Source organism: Mauremys mutica, chromosome 24 (genome assembly GCF_020497125.1).
Source record: "Mauremys mutica isolate MM-2020 ecotype Southern chromosome 24, ASM2049712v1, whole genome shotgun sequence".
Classification (NCBI taxonomy): domain Eukaryota; kingdom Metazoa; phylum Chordata; order Testudines; family Geoemydidae; genus Mauremys; species Mauremys mutica.
The window spans coordinates 10,606,823-10,628,139 of NC_059095.1; the positions used below are offsets into that span (position 1 = coordinate 10,606,823).

General features: G+C 40.2%; 1 protein-coding gene across 3 annotated transcripts in view; it reads left to right on the forward strand.

Annotated features, from left to right (window-relative positions):
• The window catches only part of AP3D1 (adaptor related protein complex 3 subunit delta 1), a 71,687-nt gene that overhangs the window by 16,514 nt on the left and 33,856 nt on the right, over positions 1–21,317 (forward strand). For 2 of the 3 annotated variants that reach the window (XM_044999005.1, XM_044999006.1), the window contains exons 2-7: positions 13,209–13,304; positions 13,959–14,039; positions 15,073–15,153; positions 17,204–17,311; positions 18,652–18,781; positions 21,128–21,267. In XM_044999005.1, coding sequence (XP_044854940.1) covers positions 13,209–13,304; positions 13,959–14,039; positions 15,073–15,153; positions 17,204–17,311; positions 18,652–18,781; positions 21,128–21,267 — 636 coding nt within the window. Of the gene's footprint in view, positions 1–13,208; positions 13,305–13,958; positions 14,040–15,072; positions 15,154–17,203; positions 17,312–18,651; positions 18,782–21,127; positions 21,268–21,317 lie in introns of those variants that run through there. The other variant, XM_044999007.1, reaches the window with a different exon arrangement.

Sequence of the window (21,317 nt, forward strand, 5' to 3'; positions counted from 1 at the left end):
TAATACAAAATCATGCTGTATTTGAGAGAGAGGATAGAATGAAGCTATGTCTACACTTAAAGCACTACAACAGCACAGCTGTAGAGTTTCAGTTTAGACACGACAGCAACAGGAGGGGTTCTTCTGTCACTATAGGTAACCCACCTCCCTGAGATGCATTAGCTAGGGTGATGGAAGAATTCTTCTGTTGACCTAGTGCTGTCCAACTGTGGGGGCTAGGTCATCTTAACCATGTTGCTCTGGGGTGAGGATTTTTCACTGTAGACCAGCCCTGAGACTGCAAGGGAAAATGGCAAAGGCTGACCTTTAAGTATCAAATATTGATCACTGAAATATAATGACTCAGTACCACAAGAACATTGTATTAATGCAGAATATTAAAACACACTGTAGTAGGGCACATGAATAATTCCCTGAGATCCTAAAGATTAATTTTGGTAGCAAACTCAGACCTACTGTAAATGGTACAATAATATAAAATATTTCTCCCCTAGCAGAACACAAGTGGGGCCTTTTTTAAAAAGCCCTCTCCAATCTGAATAGAAAATCTAAGGTTTCGTTGATTCGGCTTATTTTGCATCGGTTCACGCTGGCAGCTTGATGCCACTCTAAGGAATTGGTGCTGTACCATAATTCTACCACATTTATGTTCTGTCACATCCCAACTTGCTTAAAATTCCCTGAAAAGTATAGTGAAGTTCCTGTATGTACCTCTGTGGTTGGCAAATAACTCTTGGTATAGACTTTTGAGTCATAAAGGTGCTGTAAGGACGGGTCCTGGCATAATCTTTCTTGAGGGCAAGTAATACAGTTAATTACCTTTATTTTCAGCATTTTAAAAGGTTTAGAGGGTAACTGGAATTTCAAAGTTGTGAATTCTTTGGGGGCAGGGATTGTATTTCATTATTTGCATGTTCAGCACAATGGGGCTCCGTCCGATCACTGAGTGAATTTGCTACTGTAATGCCAATAAAGTAGTCTCAAGGCCACATCTTCAGCAAGTATAAATTTTCATAGTTCCTTTGGCTTCATTGGAAGATCTAGCCCAGTGTGTACCCAAGATGAACAAAAATTGGCAAAACTTCTCTTCAAAAGTGAGCCCGATTTCTGATGGTACACCAAAACTAAATCACAGACATTTGTGGAACACATGGAGTAAAAAACCATGAACAAATCTCTCCTACAGTATTATATTTGACAGTATTTTTTCTATTTTTAAAGTTAAGACATGTAACTATCTTGCAACTATTGTTAATGACAAGTTATTCAAACTACAGGTTTTTAATCTAATTTATTTAGCACTGTTTGCTGTTAACTTGTATTTCCTCTGGACAACGAAAATATGCTGATCAGTTTTACTTCTGTTCATTGCCAGTTATTACTTAATTTTGCCTTTAGTTTCTCCTGCCCTGTCATACTGCGGTGTTTGAGTTTCAAACACTGTAGGGGATTATTGGTTTGTGTAAAACCTTGTCCTTTAAATCTTAAACCAGATTTGTTCTAATGATGATTGTGTGCCCATGTGAAATGCCCCTTTCTTTGAGAGAAGCCAAAGGCCATGCAGGCAATTTCTGCTGTTTATTTACAGCCCTGCTGCATTGGATTATCTGGCAGCAAACACTGTCACCAGCATAGATGAGATGTATTTTGTTTAAAGCAGAAGCAGTTTAGAGAGTGGTTTTGCCTCCAAGCATTGTAGTACTCTCAAATGGCTAGTATCCAAATAATATTTCTTAAGGCTGTCAAATAGAGCCGATGATGATTTCTTGGTTGCCATTGCTATAGGCTTTTCAGAAATCATATGACAGGTCATGTGATCTCACAGATCAAAGCTTCCACATTGTTAGGAGCTCACTTTGTTAACTTTAGACAAGGCTCTTGAGTTCTATATTCCTCCCTCCCCCGATCTAGAATGTTTAAATAAAAGCAGATGAAACATGAATGAGGTTTTATAGATGACCTCAGTTCTTTGTTCCCATCTTCCTGCTTATTTCTTCCTCTCCAGCTCTTGGCTGTCTCTCAACCATGATATGGGAACCACTTGTTTGAGAAATCATCTCACTTGTTACCACGTTCACAATATTAACCAGAGTTCACTGTCCCTCCCAAAAAACAAACAACCCTAGACCAAACAGTTTTTCAGTCTGAAAAGAGAGAAGTCAGATACTCCATGAAGTATTGATCTTACGTGGAGGGTACTTTGATACCATACTGATGGGCAGCAGTGTAGAACCCTGAGACAAATCAATAGTGACAGATCCAGTGGGGTTGGGGTCTGAAGAATTAATCGATACTAGGGATTAGTGCAAGGCCTTGACTTCAGACCTTTCTCTGCCTGTGGTGTTTTGCCAGAACATAGCAGCCTTAAGGGCATGATGCAAGTCGCACTTAGTTTAGCAATTTTTGATTGATTGATTGTATGGTTGCTTGTCCTGTTTTCTTAAAATTACTGACAATGGTCGCATTAATGTGTTAAATTTTGTGTAAGTTGCCATGGCGATGTATGCTCTAAAATATTGGTGTAATTTGCAGCTCCTCTGAAATACTAAGTAAGCAAATGAGAATAGAGACTTAAATGTAAAGATACAAGTGTTAAATTAGACCACTGTTCAATAAATGTTAATCAGCTACAAAAATTCACCTGCACTTCAGATGCTTCACTCTTGCCAGGATGAAGTGTGATATTGCAAGAAAAGTGTGACTTGTGAGAAAATGAAAGTCTGAGTTTGTGCTTTGGTTTCTTACAAAAAACAGTTTTGAAGGGATTGTGACAGTCAAAGATCTGATTTATCCATCCTGTCTTTGCCCCTCCAATATAATCAATTTCATGTTTCTGCATTAATTTAAAATATTTGCACTTTCAAGATGAGTTCTTGGGACTCACAGAATTTAGGCAGTTTCTTGAATTAGTGTTTGCACATCTTTATAAGTGTAGAAATAATGCTTACCGTGTGTGTGTGTATATAATATACAAAAAAAGAGAGAGGTGTTATGACTTCATGCTCTATCCCCAGCTTTGCTAAGTCATTACTATGCACATCTACATTTTCACTTGAATTTTTGCTTTACTGCCATGAAAAGGTTTTTGCAATCTTTTTTTTTCCTTCTGTTTTCTCATATGGTTCTCAATCACCAAGGTGATTGCAGCAGTGTTTTGCCTGGGGAGTGTTCCTCTTGGGATACCAGCCAGATTAAAGGATCATAAGTATTTTTACCTCTCACTTAATATGAAGTCTCCTTTTCCCTGTATAATTCTATCTGTAAGTTTCAGCTTTTGACTGCAGTTGGCCATCTTTTGCTGGATTTGCAGTGATCTGCTAAAGCATAGAGATGCTTCTATTAGGGCTTGTTGTTTGTGGCTCCTCAGGTTCTTAACTGGCTCAAAGATTGAAAGGTCTATTTTAATGACCTAGTTTGTGCCCCAATGTATGGTGATCTTACATGGGCTGCCTAAAAGGCAAGATGCACCTATATGTCATGATATTTATGTTTCAGTTAAACTAGCCAGAACGTATGAGCAGCTGACTAGCATGCTTGGATCACTTAAAAAGAGGCTTTTATGGGACCAAAACAGAATTTAAAAATTGAAGCTCTGACCATTGTTGAATATGATATTTAAAAGTGTAGTATGTTCGCCTTCTCTGGTAGGGCTAATCTATACTTGGAAGGAGTGGACCCCAAAATAAAAGTGCTTTAAATGAGCGCGTACTCCTTTCTGAAAGCACTTAGCTGCATTTAATGTATAGCACCTTTGATCCCAAAATCTCAGAACTGCTTCACAGAAAACTAAGGGTATGTCTATACAGCCGCTGAGAGCGTGCCTTACTCCTCAGGCAAGCAGATGTGCAGTGCACTAGATCCGCTTGAGCTAGTGTGCTAAAAACAAGTAGCATGGTCATTGCACCACAGGCCAGCTGCTCAAGTACGGACCCAGGGTGTCTGTCAGGCTTGAACTCGGACTGCTAGCCTGTGCTGCAATGTTCACACCACTATCCTTCACACAGTAGCTCAAGCAGTGCTAGCGTGTGTCTGTCTGCCTGGACTGGGAGGCACCCTCCCAGTTGCGTGTAGACATACCCTGAGCCTCTAAATCCCTGTGAGGTTAAGTATTAAGTCTGTTTAACAGACTGGGATACCTTATGCTAATCACTTCTGTATAGCCATATCAATGAGTCAGTAGTAGAGCTGGGAATAGAACACAGGAGTCCTGACTCTTTTTATCTTCTGTTCTAACTAGATATTCTTCTTTTGGTAACTTCCCAGACGCTGTTTGGGGACTCCCACGCCTGTAGACTTCAAAAAATGAGTGTTCATCATAATAAGTTAATGATTATTCCGTTTTCTACTCTCCATTTCATTGTCGGAATTGTGCAGCTTGAAGGTGGCAATGGAAGGATCTGATCATTCTCTTTGAAAATACTCTGAAACTTAACATCTGGTGCTTTAGAAGCCAAACGGGCTTTGAGTTCGAGAACCGGGATGAACTCCTGCATGGTCTATTCCTCCGCACCTTTCATTCAAACACTGTCCCCTTTAATATGGTAACAAGTGTGGCTTGGACAGGATTCTTGGATATACAGATGTAATGGAAAGCTAAATCAGTTTTTTCCATATTTCTCATTCACAGACAGTGCTATTCCACAGAGATTAACAAGTTAATACCTACTGATCCCTTAATGTTTTCTATTTATAGGGTCTTTTGTTTCTTGTATTGTTAGTAGATATTTTGGAATGAGGTGTTCTGCTCCCCCAAAACTTAAGTTCAGATTTGCTATATTAAATCTGATTCTTAGTCTCTAATACACTTAGATATTTTTTCCTCAGAGGAACCTTATTGAACTCATATTAATCTAATGGGGCACCAGCTAGAGATTTACAGTAGGCGCTGTACAAATAGGCTGTAAAAAATTCACATCAGGAACAAGTGATCTAAAACTACATTAGAGATTTATAAGTGAAATCAAAGACAGTTACAGAGTGGTTCGTGCTTTGTCATCCTTCCCTTACCTCGTGCTATTTAGTGCCACGTACCCCACAAGTTGTACACTCGGGGCTTGTCTAAACACAGAGGGCTAGTCTACACTGGCAAGGCTAAAGCGCTGTCACAGCAGCACTTTAATATGGCTTGTGTAGTTGTGGCAGAGTGCTGGGAGAGAGCTCTCCTAGGGCTCTAGAAAAACCATCTCCACGAGGGGCATAGCTGCCAGCGCTGATGCACTGTCTACACTGGTGCGTTACAGCGCTGAAACTTGCTGCGCTCAGGGGAGTGTTTTTTCACACCCCTGAGCGAGAAAGTTGCAGCATGTAAAGTGCCAGTGTAGACAAGCCCAAACGTTGTACTGATTTAACTATACTGGTATAGTTCATGTGGTAGAGGAGTCCTCCTAGTATGGACAATATGGGAGTTGTCTCTCTCTTGTGGATGTCTATAGTGAATGATGGCTTAGATTGTAGACTAAATGAAACACTTTCACCGCTACTCTCATTCTTAAACAGTGAGGGTATGTCTACACAACAAAAAAACCTTTGGCGCTAGACGCCTGTGAGGTGGAAGTGTCCCACAGCTCAGGCTCCAGTCCAAGCCCAGAAGTCTACACTGCAGTGAAACCGCCCTTGAGCCCCATGAGCCTGAGTTGGCTGTCCTGTGCCAGGGTTTTTCTCTTTGCTGTGTAGACATAACCTGTGAGGCTTAGTGAAGGTCTGTGTCCCTAGATGGCAGTTTTCACTTTGAATGTGCTCCGGAGAGTCTTTCCTGTTCTAGCATTTTTGTTTTTAATGGACATTTATAATCAATTAAAAAAGAGCTATCAGCAAATGGACAAAATTAGATGCATCGATCAGTTTCTTTGCTTACTCCTCGTGTACTAATTTGAGTGATATATAGCTGCCAGAAAGAATGGGACTTATTTGGTACTCTGAGAAACACAAGATGAACTGGGAGATTTCTTTTCAAATTCTCTTTGTGGCAAACATCTTGTCACCAGACTTTTCCTGACATGACCTCTGTTTGCTTCATAACTGAAGAATAAAAGCATACATGAGCCCTAAAATATAATAGCCCTGGTATTAATGGACCTCTAGCACTTTGTGAGACTTCAGGCCAGAAGCAAAATGAGTTGAGCTGCCAGAGGTTATTAATGGCAATTAAATATATTCCTTGGCTTGTTGTCTTTGTTTCACTCCACCCTTTCGTTGTTAGATATGGGTTGTGAAAGAGGGACACTGACTCACAATTTCATGAGAATGAAATCTGTAACCACAAAGTAGGGAATTAGCTTGCATTTTCAAAGATAACTTTTGCATTCCAACGGTAAACTCTTAAATCAGATGTGAAGATTCCACGGGTTTGTTTTGATATTGCCCCCTGACCTAAAAACCCTACACTTTATTTCCTTGATTAAAAACACGGAATAAACCAGTGAGTGGAAGTTGGGAGGATGAGGGCTGGCAAAGGTTTTCTGAAACAAAATACTCTTCAATAAGCTCTTTGGGGCAGGGACTTATTTTTGTGTGTTATAAAATGCCTAGGATAATGGAGTCCTACTCTATATGATTGGTTTCAGAGTAGCAGCCGTGTTAGTCTGTATCCGCAAAAAGAACAGGAGTGCTTGTGGCACCTTAGAGAGTAACAAATTTATTTGAGCATAAGCTTTCGTGGGCTACAGCCCACTTCATCGGATGTATAGACTGGAACATACAGCAAGAAGATATTTATACAGAGAACCTGAAAAGGTGGAAGTAGCCATACCAATTGTAAGAGGCCAATCAATTGAGATGAGCTATCATCAGCTGGAGAAGAAAAACTTTTGAAGTGATAATGGAGATGACCCATAGAAGGTGTGAGGATACTTAACATGGGGAAATAGATTCAATTAGTGTAATGCCCAGCCATTCCCAGTCTCTGTTCAAACCTAAGTTTTGTTGTAAAATTGTCACCTTCAAGTCCCTCACTGATTGGTTAGAGAGGTTGAAGTGTTCTCCCACTGGTTTTTGAATGTTATGATTCCTGATGTCAGATGTGTGTCTATTTATTCTTTTGCGTATAGACTGCCCAGTTTGGCCAGTGTATATGGCAGAGGGGCATTGCTGGCACATGATGGCATGTATCACGTTGGTAGATGTGCAGGTGAACGAGCTCCTGATGGCATGGCTGATGTGATTAGGTCCTATGATGGTGTCATTTGAATAGATATGTGGACAGAGTTGGCATCGGGCTTTGTTGCAAGGATAGGTTCCTGGGTTAGTGTTTGTTGTATGGTGTGTGGTTGCTGGTGAGGATTTGCTTCAGGTTGGGGGGCTGTCTGTAAGCGAGGACTGGTCTGTCTCCCAAGATTGGGATCCCTAGGGTGCTGCTATAATCCAAATAATTCACTTGTAAGCATATTTATTCCTCAAATGTAAAAAGACACACATTGGCCAAAATGAAAAGGTTACAGTTCTGTAAGTAAAACACAAGCACAATAATAGTCACTAGTTTACTAACTAGTTAGGCTTATGACTTTTGGACCTGCGCTTAGATTCTGATATACAGTAGAACCTCAGAGTTACAAACATCTTGGGAATGGAGGTTGTTCGTAACTCTGAACAAAACATTATGGTGGTTCTTTCAAAAGTTTACTCATGAACATTGACTTAATACAGCTTTGAAACTTTACTGTGAAGAAGAAAAATGCTGCTTTCCCTTTATTTTTTAGTACCGTATATTCCGGCGTATAAGACGACTTTCTATGTTAAAAAACAACCCCCAAAAATCGGGGGTCGTCTTATACGCCGGGTATAAACAGCGGGTGGCTGGGATTTAAAAGGCTCTGGGCTCCCCGCTGCAGCGGGCAGCCCAGAGCCCTCTGACTCCCGGCCGCGGCTGGGATTTAAAAGGCTCTGGGCTCCCCGTCGCAGCGGGCAGCCCAGAGCCCTCTGTTTCCCGGCCGCGGCTGGGATTTAAAAGGCTCTGGGCTCCCCGCTGCAGCGGGCAGCCCAGAGCCCTCTGACTCCCGGCCGCGGCTGGGATTTAAAAGGCTCTGGGCTCCCCCCCTCGGAAGGGGGGGGTCGTCTTATAGGGCGAATATAGGCCAAAACCTATATTTTAACTGTAAAATTAGGGGGTCGTCTTATACGCCCCGTCGCCCTATACGCCGGAAAATACGGTAGTTTACATTTAACACAATAATGTACTGTTTGCTTTAATTTTTTGTGGGGGTGGTGTCTGTGTTGTTGCCTGATTGCGTACTTCCAGTTCCAAATGAGGGGTGTGGTTGACGGGTCAGTTCATAACTCTGGTGTTTGTATTTCTGAGGTGCTACTGTGCTTTCAAACTTGTATGATTTTTCAGCACCTAATCTGTTAAAGGTTCAACCAAGCCAATCCAAATATGCAAAAACTCTCATGACTGCTCATCTGGGAGGACAGGAGTGCAGGGGTTGTAAAAATAGCCAATGTTCTGTGCTCAGTTTGATAAACTTCTGTGGTTTTCTGTCACTTTGATGCAGTGAACTATGGCACAACCACATTCACAAATATTAATTTGAGGTAGAAATCTGCTTTTTTCAATTTTTAATGCTACAAACGAGGGAGGGAATTTGGGATTCAGGATTTTGTTCTTGTCAGTCATGTTTAGATTGAGCCCAGATACATAAAAGCCAATGTTCTTTTCTGTTTAGGAACTGTTATGAAGACTTACCAAAGACACATGCAAGCCATTTAATCATTCAATTATGATTTTCTTTATTGACAGTGTGGGGGATATTGACTTTCTCTCAGGGTCTTGTCAGGCTTAATTTAATGTCCACAAAGAGTTTTGAGATATTGCTAGAATGGTGTCTGTTTTCTTGGGCTGAGGAAGGAGGATCTGCATTATAGTCCTGGCATTGAAAGCTAGCACTGATGTTGCTTGCCAAGATATGGAAACTAGATACGCATGCGAAAGATTCAATGACATCTGTTCCAGCACACTGCTACATGAACATAAAATATTTAAGGCAATGTATTGCTTAAGAGTTCAGTTGCCCATTGTATAAGAGAATGTCAGCATCTCCTGTCTAGTGCATATTTACAAATATCAAAAGTTTTAGTTTAAATTCTTAAATTCTGTTTTCTCTCCAATCTGTCTGAATGGGATTCTTTTCTATATAGTCTTTTGTACTGTGGATATTTGAAAAAGATATTTACAAAGCAATTATTGTGATACTCAAAATGCAGTGTCTGAAGGCAAACTTGCATCCTAGGATGTTGAGACAGTGAGGTCATAGTGTTCTTTAAATTCTTCCTGGATACCCCTGCAGACAGAGGAAACCTTTGTAGAATAAATAACTTAATTATAGAGACCTAATGGTTAAGGTTACAGTTGAGATTTGTGCTTTAAAGCAGGGCCAATCCCTCTGTCTTGGGCATTTATGAATTAATTTGGTCTCCAAATTTGGAACAATGATTAATAAGAAATTTGAATTTAATATTACTAAGAAAATGTTGGGCTGACAAAGGAAACATTACAAAAAATTCTCCTTTTTAAAAAATGTGCTTGACTTTGCATTTTTTGGGTTCCTCTAGCTAAGCAATCAGTCACCACATGCTGCAAACTTCATTCTTACCTGTTCTTGAATATTGCAACTTTTAGACGTCTTAAATTTAGTAAAACTTTTTTCAACTTTTGCTTAATTCAAACTTGTTCATTATATCTCATTTTATCAGAATAAACTTATTACAGCGTTAGATGACATCACTGTTTAGGGCCTCAAGATCTTGTCAAGGTCTTTCAGCAAAGGTAGGGAAGTGAAGACCCGATACTTTGATCTTTAAAGGGAAATAAAGCACAAGGGTTTTGTTTAAGTTGTAAAAGGATAATAAACTTTTTGCTTCATAGTTCACCTTAAAGGGAAACTGTCAGTTTAAATCACATTATAAAAAAATTTCAGTACTACTGATACTAACATTTTAGGTTGAGTGAAAGAATTTTAAATGATCTCCTTCATTATTTATGCTGTCTTCTGTTTTGAATTTATGTGGACAACAAAGTCGCTTTCACTTCTGTTTTAATCTGCTTCATTTTAAAGTACTGCAAGTTTGAGGTTCCAAACGCAGCAGGGGGAAGTTGCTATATAAAATCAAAGCTTTACGGTGGGCATTTTAAATAAAAACTAGGTTTTTATTAACTTTTGCTTTTACAAAAACTGAGTTTTAGATCAAATTTGAGTGGAACATCCCTTTTAAAACCCTTTTGAACATAGTTTCAAGCTCTAGAAGTGGAACCCAAGTTCCAGCCTTAATTCATCATTCTATCTTTGTCAAGATTGTCCCTCTTGTTACTTTTACTTTAATCGTATTTTGAAAGAATGAGAAATCACACCAGCCACACTATCAGAGGCTCGTTCACCTGCACATCTACCAATGTGATATATGCCAGCAATGCCCCATAGCCATGTACATTGGCCAAACCGGACAGTCTGTACGTAAAAGAATAAATGGACACATCAGACATCAAGAATTATAACATTAAAAAACCAGTTGGAAAACACTTCAGTCTCCCTGGTCACTCAATTACAGACCTCAAAGTCGCAATATTACAACAAAAAAAACTTCAAAAACAGACTCTGAGAGACTGCTGAATTGGAATTAATTTGCTAATTGGACACCATTAAATTAGGCTTGAATAAAGACTGGGAGTGGATGGGCCATTACACAAAGTAAAACTATTTCCCCATGCTTATTTCCCCCCCTCCACTACAGTTCATCACATGTCTTTGTCAATTGCTGGAAATGGGCCATTTTCATTACCATTACAAACGGTTCTTTCTCTCCTGCAGATGATAGCTCACCTTAACTGATCACTCTCCTTATAGTGTGTATGGTAGTGCCCATTGTTTCATGTTCTTTGTGTCTGTGTGTATGTCTCATCTTCCTACTGTATTTTCCACTACATGCATCCGATGAAGTGGGCTATAGCCCACGAAAGCTTATGCTCGAATAAATTTGTTAGTCTCTAAGGTGCCACAAGTGCTCCTGTTCTTTTTGCAGATACAGACTAACACGATTGCTACTCTGAAACCTAAAATAAATTATTAAATTACAAATGTATGCTATTGAAGCTTTTGTCTTACATGATTTGCTTTAAAAGTATAGGTCAATTTCTTGAAATTAAGTCTTTTTTCCCCCTAAATGGCTTGTATATGTGGAAGGGCGATAGCATTCATGTTTTAATTCCCCTCCAAACTTCTCACTGCACTACCCAATGGCTGCAAAAACTGTGAGGGCTATCTGAACTGACTAGAATCAGAAGTGATCAGCTTCTGTTTTTCTGTCTTGTAACTTACAAATTTTGTAACACTTACTTTGTGAAGATGGTGAGCCAGCAGAACTGTTCCCAAATGGATCTGTGCTTAGTAATCTTGTATCGTGACAAAGGTTTCCAATGTGTATGGTGCTATACCTTTAACTATAGCTATGTGAACTGTTACCATAACGCTGCTGCTTTGGAATGTGAAGCCCCTAAATTAATATGCAGTTGCTACTTGCCCTAACTAGGATCACTCCATGGTTTGTTTTTGCACTACAAATGTCTTTTTCTTGTCTGGATCTGCAATTTTATTAAAGATAATACAGCCTCCCTACTTCACTATCTAGTGACTAACTCCCATGACTTGAAGCAAGAGTATCACTCTAGCATTCTAAAAAAAGGCCAGAGAACAGTCAGGATTATGCAGTAATTCCAGTATAAAGAGGAGAAATATTAAGTAATGGCAGCAGACCAGTGGATTTCTATATCCAACATTTCTCAGATGTAACTTGCTGTAGGAAGTAAGTCGCTAGGGAGAACTACATATTAATTCTAGATTATTCAGATATCTGTTTTTCACTAGATTCCTCTGACAGTTAATTTATTTGGAATTATAAATACCCTGGTGTGCATGTGCCTTTTTTAGGGAAGGCTTTTTCCCCTCCTTTGAAATCTTGGGTAGTAACTTGTAGATGCCTTTAATATTATTTTAATCAGAGTTAATCATCATGAATTGAAAGAATATCTAACTGAATTAAAGCCAATTTATAGAGTAAAGTATCTGTTTCAACAGACTTCTTAAAATGAAGTGTGTGTGCAGGAAAGACATGGCACATACATGATCCTTTAGAAAGAAATAGTCCCCAAACACTTAGCTGAAATGTAACAACATTTGGTTCTTCAGAGTTTCTGAGCTATACATATGAGTAAGCAGGTGCAACAGCTATCAAATAATATAAATGGCAAAGTTACACCCCTCTGACTTTAAAATTCCCAAACTATCAAGGCAGTAGCCCAAATACTGCTGTCTAAAGAGTAGAAATCAAATTAAATTAACAGTTGCTTCAGATTTACCTCCTAAAACTCTTGTGCCCTGGCCCTTTGGTAGGAACAATGGGAATGTGGGCTGCATGTTTGGGGTGCTGAATGTATAAATACACAAAGACAGACAGAGTTATTGGCTCCCTCTGGAGCTGGTGGCTTATTCAGCTTAATTGGGAGATCATTTGTGGGTGGGGTACTGAGAAACAAATGCCTTAAGTTGCTCAATAGTGACCCCTTCTGGCAGTAGCACTGAAGGGCTCCAAAGGCAGTCCTATCTAGTTTTCAGCTGGAACAATTGTGGCTGTAACATGGATAGTTAAAGATGTATAATGAAGCATTTCAAAATGGGATCCTCAATGTGTAAGTGGTTCTATTAAAAAATATAACTGAGTAGCCTACAATTATTTTTAATCAAGGAAACTAATATTGTGCTTTCTGTAGTGCCTGGTATCCTAAATTCTCTTGGCACATAATAAACAATTGTCCTAACTCCCCAGTGAGGCAGATAACTAGTATGATCTACAAATGCTGAAAGTAGAATCCTGATGCTAGACTTCTGCTCCTACTGTTATATACACAACCTCCTAAAGCTTCTTTCCTGTTAAGCTTTTAAAGAGTGGCTCTGGGCTGAATTGATTTATTCACAGGAAATTGAAAATAGATTTGAAGAAACACTTCAGCATACTTTTGGCTGTAACATTTAGCATAATGGTTTTGACTGGCAAGTAATTTCTTCAGAATTGAATGCTTATCAGAACAGTGGGTTATTAAAAATTTGAGACAAATTAGCAATGAGCAAACAAAGACTAAGGTCAGGTGCTGCTAAAGTACATGCAAGCTGCAGGATGAAGAATGGAGTCATGTAACTGAGTATAAAAATAACTTTCTCTTCCCTTAGGCAAAGTACATCTCCCACTGCATCGATGAGATCAAACAGGAGCTCAAGCAGGATAACATTGCAGTGAAAGCAAATGCAGTTTGCAAACTTACATATGTAAGTACCTTGCTAGGGTATAATGTAACAATACCTTTTATTTTACTCTCTTGCTAACTTCCAACTGACTGTGTGAACTGTGCCTTCAGTTACTTTTCTTAGTTTTACTTATGTAATATGACTTAAGCATGATATTTTCTGAAAGTGGTTAAAAGGGTCACCAACTTAAAAAAAAATCACTCCTCTTTTGGAGAATACTTACCTACAGGTGTTACAGTATTTTTAGTGCTACTTGAATCTGAAAGGTTAGACCATTTTTTTTCGTGTTTTGACAGCCCTTCATACATAGAAGATTTTGCCATTTTTTTTCCTCTATAGTCAGTCAACTTCTCTTTGCATGGGCCTTTCACGCAACAGCCGAAAAGAGAAACAAATTAAATATGTGATGTACGAATAAGTTTAATACCTGAAATTACTCTTTTTGGACACTTGCTTAATTAAAAGGGACTTTTACTTGAAGCCTTTATATTCTATGGGTGGGAGAAGATAAAATTAAATAGCCATGTGACTTTTCAGGTGTCCAGAACATATATTCTGTAGTAGTATTACTGTGCATTTTCAACTTGTAAGAGTTACTCTGTTTTTTAAAATTTCCTGGCTGTATTGGGTCTTGTATTTTGAAGTGTGATTTTTTTTTGGCTCCTTTTCTAACAGTTACAGATGCTGGGCTATGACATCAGTTGGGCTGCATTCAATATTATTGAAGTAATGAGTGCATCAAAGTTTACATTCAAAGTAAGTGGTCTGTATAATTGAGTATTCTAGCCAACACATCCATTATCAACTGTATCGTTCAATATAGATTGAAGTCAACCTACCTTTGCTCCTGGCAGTCAGACAGGACATAAAACATCAGTATTACTTTCTTCAACCAGACATGCAGGGTGTATCCTTGTTTGTGATAGCCCTGGTCTCTATTCTTCTGTTTAGGTTGCTTAAGGCTGCTCATCAGTTGGTGTATTTTCTTTTATTAATTATATTTTTTTGGAATGTTTTTTTCATGAGTTAGTGTCTGAGGCTGGGAAGGGACACAGTCTAGCCAAGGAGGGCTGGACAAAGCTTCTAGGCTTCCAGTTGTTAGACTATTTCTCAAGAGCCAGGAAAGTAGGCCACCTCTCCAAAAGAGCACTACCATTCCAGCCAGAGTGAAGCAGAGGGTCTGAACCAAATCTGCCATGTAACTGCTGCTGCTAGGCCACCGGGCAACTTTCTTTAAAGTAAATTCAGTGCTGGTGAATGGTACTGAATTGACAACCTGAGAGAGTGAAGTCCTCACTCCACCTGACACATTGGCAGCAGAAGTGCAGCATTTCCCAGTTCCCTCCCCCTCCTGATGAGCCAGTGTTGTTCTCAGGGGGCCATCAACAGTTGAGAGAGTGGAGTTCGGTCTCCTTGGCTTCTTGAAGCCGTGGCCTCTGTAATGAGATGGACAAAGGAGACAATGCCAGTTGGAGAGGTGGTTTTAAAACCCTTGTGAGGTAGCTAAATTAGACCCATTTTACAGATGGGGAAGTTCAGAGGTGAAGTCGCTGGCCTAAGTGCACACAGGCAATTTGTGCAAGGACTGATCATATAGAATCAATAGTGAGCTGTTGCCTGCTCTAACCATTAGATGACATATTTTCAGTATATAATTATGCAGTATTCTAATTTTGTTGAAGGAGTATCCAGTCCAATCCTTTGAGGAGTGTCCATTCTTTTGAAGATGCTGTGGAAAGTCAACACATTGTGAATGACTCATTTCCTTCTGTTTTTCTTAACTGTGCAGAGAATTGGTTACCTAGCTGCCTCTCAGTGCTTTCATGAAGGGACTGATGTAATTATGCTGACTACCAATCAGATTAGAAAGGTAAGGTATTAGCTTCAATAGGAAGGAAATCAGACTGTTGTAAGGTGTTTATTCTGTCTTCCTACCCGGCATCTCAAAGATGTATAATATCTCTACTTCATATAGAATATAGGTATGTGAGCAGAGTTGTCATCATTTGGCTCACATTCCAGTCTGATACCTGAGTTTGTCAGAGATTGATCGGAAAATTGACAACCATTGCCAGATTTTCCCCATGGTGCATGGCCCAACTGTCTGGGCTTGTTCAGAGTGCAAAGTGAACATGAAGACCCTAACTTTTCTTGACACTCCCAATATCACACATGCCAACGCAAGAGGTTGCTGGGTGGGGAGAGTGCTGCAGTATCTGAAAGGAACTGAGTGATTAATTATCTAGTTAGAAATGAGCTTGCTTTTTGGATCCACGAAAGGCTGCTTCATCCAGCACTGACAGACCCTTCACCTTCTCCCACATAATTATACAGAAAACAGGTGAACAGCAGCTGTTTACATTAAGGCTGTTTATTCTTGTACTAACATGCTCAAATGTGTTCTTTTGGTTTGGCATGGCATTCATCTTACTTGTGTTCCTTTCACAATTAATGGATCTGCATTTTTCCTGATCAACTACTGCAAATAGATAAGAAATCTTAAAACAAATGTTAATTTAGTTTGTCTTTAAAATAAACATCTTTTTAATCTGAGGACCCTAAATACTTGGACAACTCTTCCATCAGATACTAGTCTGTGCTTAGCTTTGTTATAAATGGCTGACCATGGTTTTTGCTTGCTCCAGAGAAAATCAGCAGAATGGGATTGTGTTCAGTCTCTAACCTAAAGAACCAGTGTTCTTCCTTTAATTATATTTTAAACTATGTTCAGGTCTGACAGATAAGTCCTTTATTTTATAACTATATGTTCCGCTTTTTGTTATGAAGACTCTGCTATACTGGTATTCTCTAAATCACATTTTGTTACAAGTCTCTTCCATTCTTCTTATGGATGTTTTTGTACTAAAAGCACCTTTGTTTAGGCTCTTCTGTGCTCCATTGACTTAGCAACTGTGTTTTTACCATCACCTCTCCCAAAGCATTAAAACCAAAACGAACTGTAGAACTTTCATTTATTCCAAAGTGTGATTTAATATTATTGCCAGCCTAATCTTTTTCCTTCACCTGTTGTGGGGTACTGAAATGAAGTTTAAATTGCACACTGCCCCAAAGTCTGAACTACATATCTGGAACTCCCAATCCATCATTGGAATGGGAATCTTAAATATGAAGCTTGCAAGTTCATATGGAAACTTTATGCATTTTTATTCATGTTTTTGTGCACCAATTGCCATATTTTTTAAGGACTGATCCTTTCCATAACTGCTTTGTTTTCCTTGTCAGAATAAATTCAGATACAAGTATAATGCAAATCTTAAACAGTCCTCTCAAATTGGAAATATCTAAAAGAGTATACAATATTTTATAAAATCAAAATAAAGACAAAATTGACAAAATATGTATTCTGCAGTTTAGCTGGTATACGGTCTTTAGTGGAAAGATAAACTGTAGTTAATGGGGACTTAGACTACACTTATTATTCTAGTTTAGCTGTATAGGAAGATTAAGCCAGGACACTATCTCAAACAGTGGGCCCCACTGAAGTCAATGACAAAACTCCCATTGATTTGTGTAGTGCTAAGATTTCGGTCAAGATTTTTAATGACCCTAAACACTAGGTAAAATTTTCATGTTTTCCAGAAGCATATGCAGCTTCTGAAATACCATGTGTTGTGCTCCCAATATTCTATAGTTTAGTTATGTAAATTATTATATGTATTAATCTAGTGCCTAACCATCTCAGAGGATGAGTACTAATGAAGTGACAGTCTTCTAAAAAAATCAGATAGGTAAATCCTCCCAAACCAGTATGTCAGAGCAGATATTCTGTAGAAAGGAAGCTCTGTTCTGTCTCGGTTAAACAGGGCAGTTTTATTCATTTATATTTGAGATGTTTGTCTTTTACCCTGAGTTTTCTTTGAATAAATCAGAAGTTTTTAACTCTGTCTTTACTTTTTTAGGATCTGAGTAGCCCTAACCAGTATGATACTGGAGTAGCACTGACTGGTTTGTCCTGTTTTGTTACTCCAGATCTTGCCAGAGACTTGGCAAATGACATCATGACTCTGGTGAGTTGATAAAAAGTGAGCAAACTTTTTTTCCATATGATTGTGTCTAGAATATATTTAGACTATTAGAAGCATACTCTCTTCCTTGTAAAATTTACATGTGCCATGTCTGAAAACTTGGTAATTGGTTGTTAGCAGTTCTTGTGTCTCGGGAGCTTTACAGCTCCTGACTTGTGTAATCTCTTTCGCAGTTCATGTCTCAAAGTTAGCAAACTAATTGTGCACCCAGAGTTCATTTTAGAAACTTGTCCTAGTGGGACCACAGACTGCCAAGACCAAGTAGGTGACGTGCTTTTAAAGGGAGAATCATGCACTGACATTATTACTATGTTGGGTCAGGTAGTATAGTCCTCCTTGTTACTCCTACCACTTCACCATGCTTAGCTTGGCTCTTGAAGAGAAAGAGCAGCTTTGAGGACTTGAGTAACTCAGCCAGAAGGGTCTATTACAGGAGTGGATGGGTGAGATTCTATGGCCTTCAATGTGCAGGTCAGACTAGATGATTATGATGGTCCTTTCTGACCTTAAAGTATCAGTATATTAGAGGTGATATTTCTGGTATAAGAGCTGTACTTTGTCCTCTTTCCACTTTTATGATGTGTACGCCTTTCAAGTGGTGTTACCACTGTATGCTTCAGATGGGTCAGTAGCACTAGGTTTGCAGTTGGGTGACCCAACCCCTTCAGATGGGGTATGGTAATGGAGATAAGCATTAATACATCCAATGTGATTGCTACTCCAAAGGTGAAGGTGCTATTTAATGGTGAGGGAGGAGCAGTTTGGTTAAACAAGCTTTTTGATATGTTTGAGACACTGCTTCTTTCCTCTGTCTTCTGTCACTGTATTAGCTTGATTGCGTCTTATCACATCTGCCCATGTTGGCTGTACTTGAGGCTGGCCATGTTTCTGCCTTGAAGATCGCTGTTTGACACTACTTGTTAGATTGAATAATAGGAGTGGTTGAGTGCAGCGACTTTAAGAACAAGGTGACTGGCAACCTCTCTTTATCCTAGGCCAGTGGGGAGCAGGTGCTCCACACATTCAGAGTGGGAGTCTTGTGGTTGATCCTTGAACCCTGGTCTTTTGTAAATCACACATCCTTGGCTAGCCCAAAGGGACTACTTTGACTATTTTGTTTTGACTTGCATGACTGACAATGTTTTGCTTTTTATCTTAAAATTCTGAGTGCACTAAAAGAGCAGCTGCATGGAAAGACTGCCCAACAGAATCAGTTTTTATAGGTATTGCTATGGAGGCATTGACTAAAAATGATATATTGAAAGAAACCTCTTGGGAATGTGAGCATGTTGAGTCTGACTGTGGTGTTGTTTCACTAACAGATGTCTCACACAAAGCCTTATATCAGGAAGAAGGCAGTGTTAATCATGTACAAAGTGTTTTTGAAGTACCCTGAGTCCCTCCGTCCTGCATTCCCTCGCCTTAAAGAGAAACTGGAAGATCCAGACCCTGGTTAGTGAATTTTAATAAACTACTTTTATTGCAGAACAGGACCTCAGTGAAGACATGAATTTTTAGTGGTGGTTGATTCATGGGAGGCAAAGGAAGGTAACTGGTTACATGTTATAAATTATTGCTGTACCTGTGGCAGGCACCTGAACACTTGAAGGGATGGGATCAGATTAAAAACACATTTTTTGTTTTAAAAAAAAATAAAAAGGCCATTACTTGTTACTAAGCTGAATTAATGGAGTAAATCTTAATGACATAAAACCATTCTTACGTTTTGTAGTTCACGTAGCTTGGCTACTGAAAATACAGTAATCAACTTCAGTTTTTTGCTTCTCATGCCCTAGCCCAGTGGTGAACAAACTACGGCCCGCGAGCTATTTTAAGCCAGCCCGCGAGCCGCACCATGTGGTTTGGCCCCGCTCTGGCTGGGGCGCTGGGTCAGGGGCCACACCACGCGGCTTCTGGAAGCCACGGCATGGCCCTGCTCTGGCTCCTACACGCTCCAATGGGAACCCCAGGGGCAGTGCCTGCGGCTGGGGCAGCATGCAGAGCCTCCTGGCCGCGCTTTCACATAGGAGCCGGAGAAGGGACATGCAACTGCTTCTGGGAGCCACTTGAGGTAAGCGCTGCTCGGAGCCTGCACCCCCTGAGCCTCTCCCCACGCCCCAGCCCTGATCCCCCTCCTGCTTTCCAAACCTCTCGATCCCAGCCTGGAGCACCCTCCTACACCCCAAACCCCTACTCCCCAGCCCCACTCCAGAGCCCGCACCCCAACCTCAGTTTTGTGACCATTCATGACCCGCCATATAATTCCTATTCCCCAATGTGGTCCTTGGGCCAAAAAGTTTGCCCACCCCTGTGCTAGCACAAAGCTGCAGTGACTGGGTTGTAGTATCTGGATGTAAATGAAACATTTGAAATATTTCACATAATATAGCAGGAATCTCTTCCATATTTAAAAAAAAAAGCTAAATTTGGGGCTTAAACAGTCTCTTGAATCCACTTGTGTTGTAGTGTTTTAAAGTTAATACTACAAGACAAAAGATTAAAATATTGTGCCTAAATTCTTAGGGAATGTGTCATAGCTAAAGCTACGTTTTAGTAACTGGTATTTTTAGTAAAAGTCATGGACAGGTCACAGGCAGTAAACAAAAATTCATGGCCCATGACCTGTCCATGACTTGTACTATATGCCTGACTAAATCTTGGGAATGCTGTGGGGGTGTGTGCAGGTGCTGTGGGGTGGGGGGGGGGGTGCCACAGCCAGTGGGGACTTCCGGGGAAGTGCCTGGGGGCGGAGGCAGCTGAGGGAGCTAGGAGCTGAGGGAGGGACATGTTGCCACTTCCAGGGAGCACCCCTCAAGGTAAGCGCCACCCAGAGTCCTCACCCCCTCCCGTGCCCCAGCCTTGAGCCTCTTCCCACACCCAAACTCTTCCTGATGCTGCTAGGGGAGGGAGGAGTGCGGTGGCCCAAGACTGCCCCAGTAGCAGCTGATGCGACTGGCCCAGGGGCTGCCTGAGCTGCTCGGGCAGCCCCAGAGCCAGCCGCACTGGCCTCTGCAGAAGTCATGGAAAGTCACGGAATCCATGACCGACATGACCAACTTGCAGCCTTAGTCATAGCTAACACAACTAGGGAGCTGCAGCATGGAGAACTTTATGTATGTTCACCGACTATAAGAATTCACATTTCTGTAGCCAAACAGTCTTCCCAGAATTTATTTAGGATGCTTATTTTCCCCCACTGGATGGAAATGCTGTATATTCATTTTGAGAGTTCCATCTGAGACTCAAGCCTATGACTTTCAGCTGATTTGTGTTTAAAGTGGGAGAATGTAAATAGATTCACCAGACTGATTTGATTAGGGTAAGGTAAGACCTGCCCTCCAGTGATATATGCAAGAAAGAATCAATCTCATGTTAAAATGTACCGGTAATCTGCATGGGGGGGAGTTGTGCTTTTGCTCTTTTTGGGGTTCTATGATGGATAAACCATGAAAGGCTCTTTAAAACATTGCTTGCCTGTGTTTTCCATTAGGAAACCAGGTTCTGTCTAGACTGAAAAGTCTATGATCAAAAGTCTATGGGAGTTGGAACAAATGAAAAGGGATTTCTAGTCACTTTTACCATTTTGTGTCACGTATAACATCTATTTAACTTAAATGCCTAATAGACACTTTGAAGAAAGGAAGCTTTTCGTCAAATCCTTAAAGTGTGAGCAATACTTCCAGCTCCGTCCTAGTCTAATCTGTACCTGCTTTTGTTCTGTTCATTTTGAGTATGAAAATCAGGCTACAGTTGAATTGTTGATTGGACCCCTTTTCTCCCACTTCTTCTGTTTCCCAGGTGTCCAGTCTGCGGCAGTAAATGTTATTTGTGAGCTGGCCAGACGCAATCCCAAGAACTACCTTTCCCTTGCTCCGCTCTTTTTTAAACTGATGACGTCTTCAACCAATAATTGGGTCCTCATTAAAATTATAAAATTGGCAAGTATTCCACTTCTTCTGTGTTAGCTCTTTTCCAGGGCTGGCGTGCT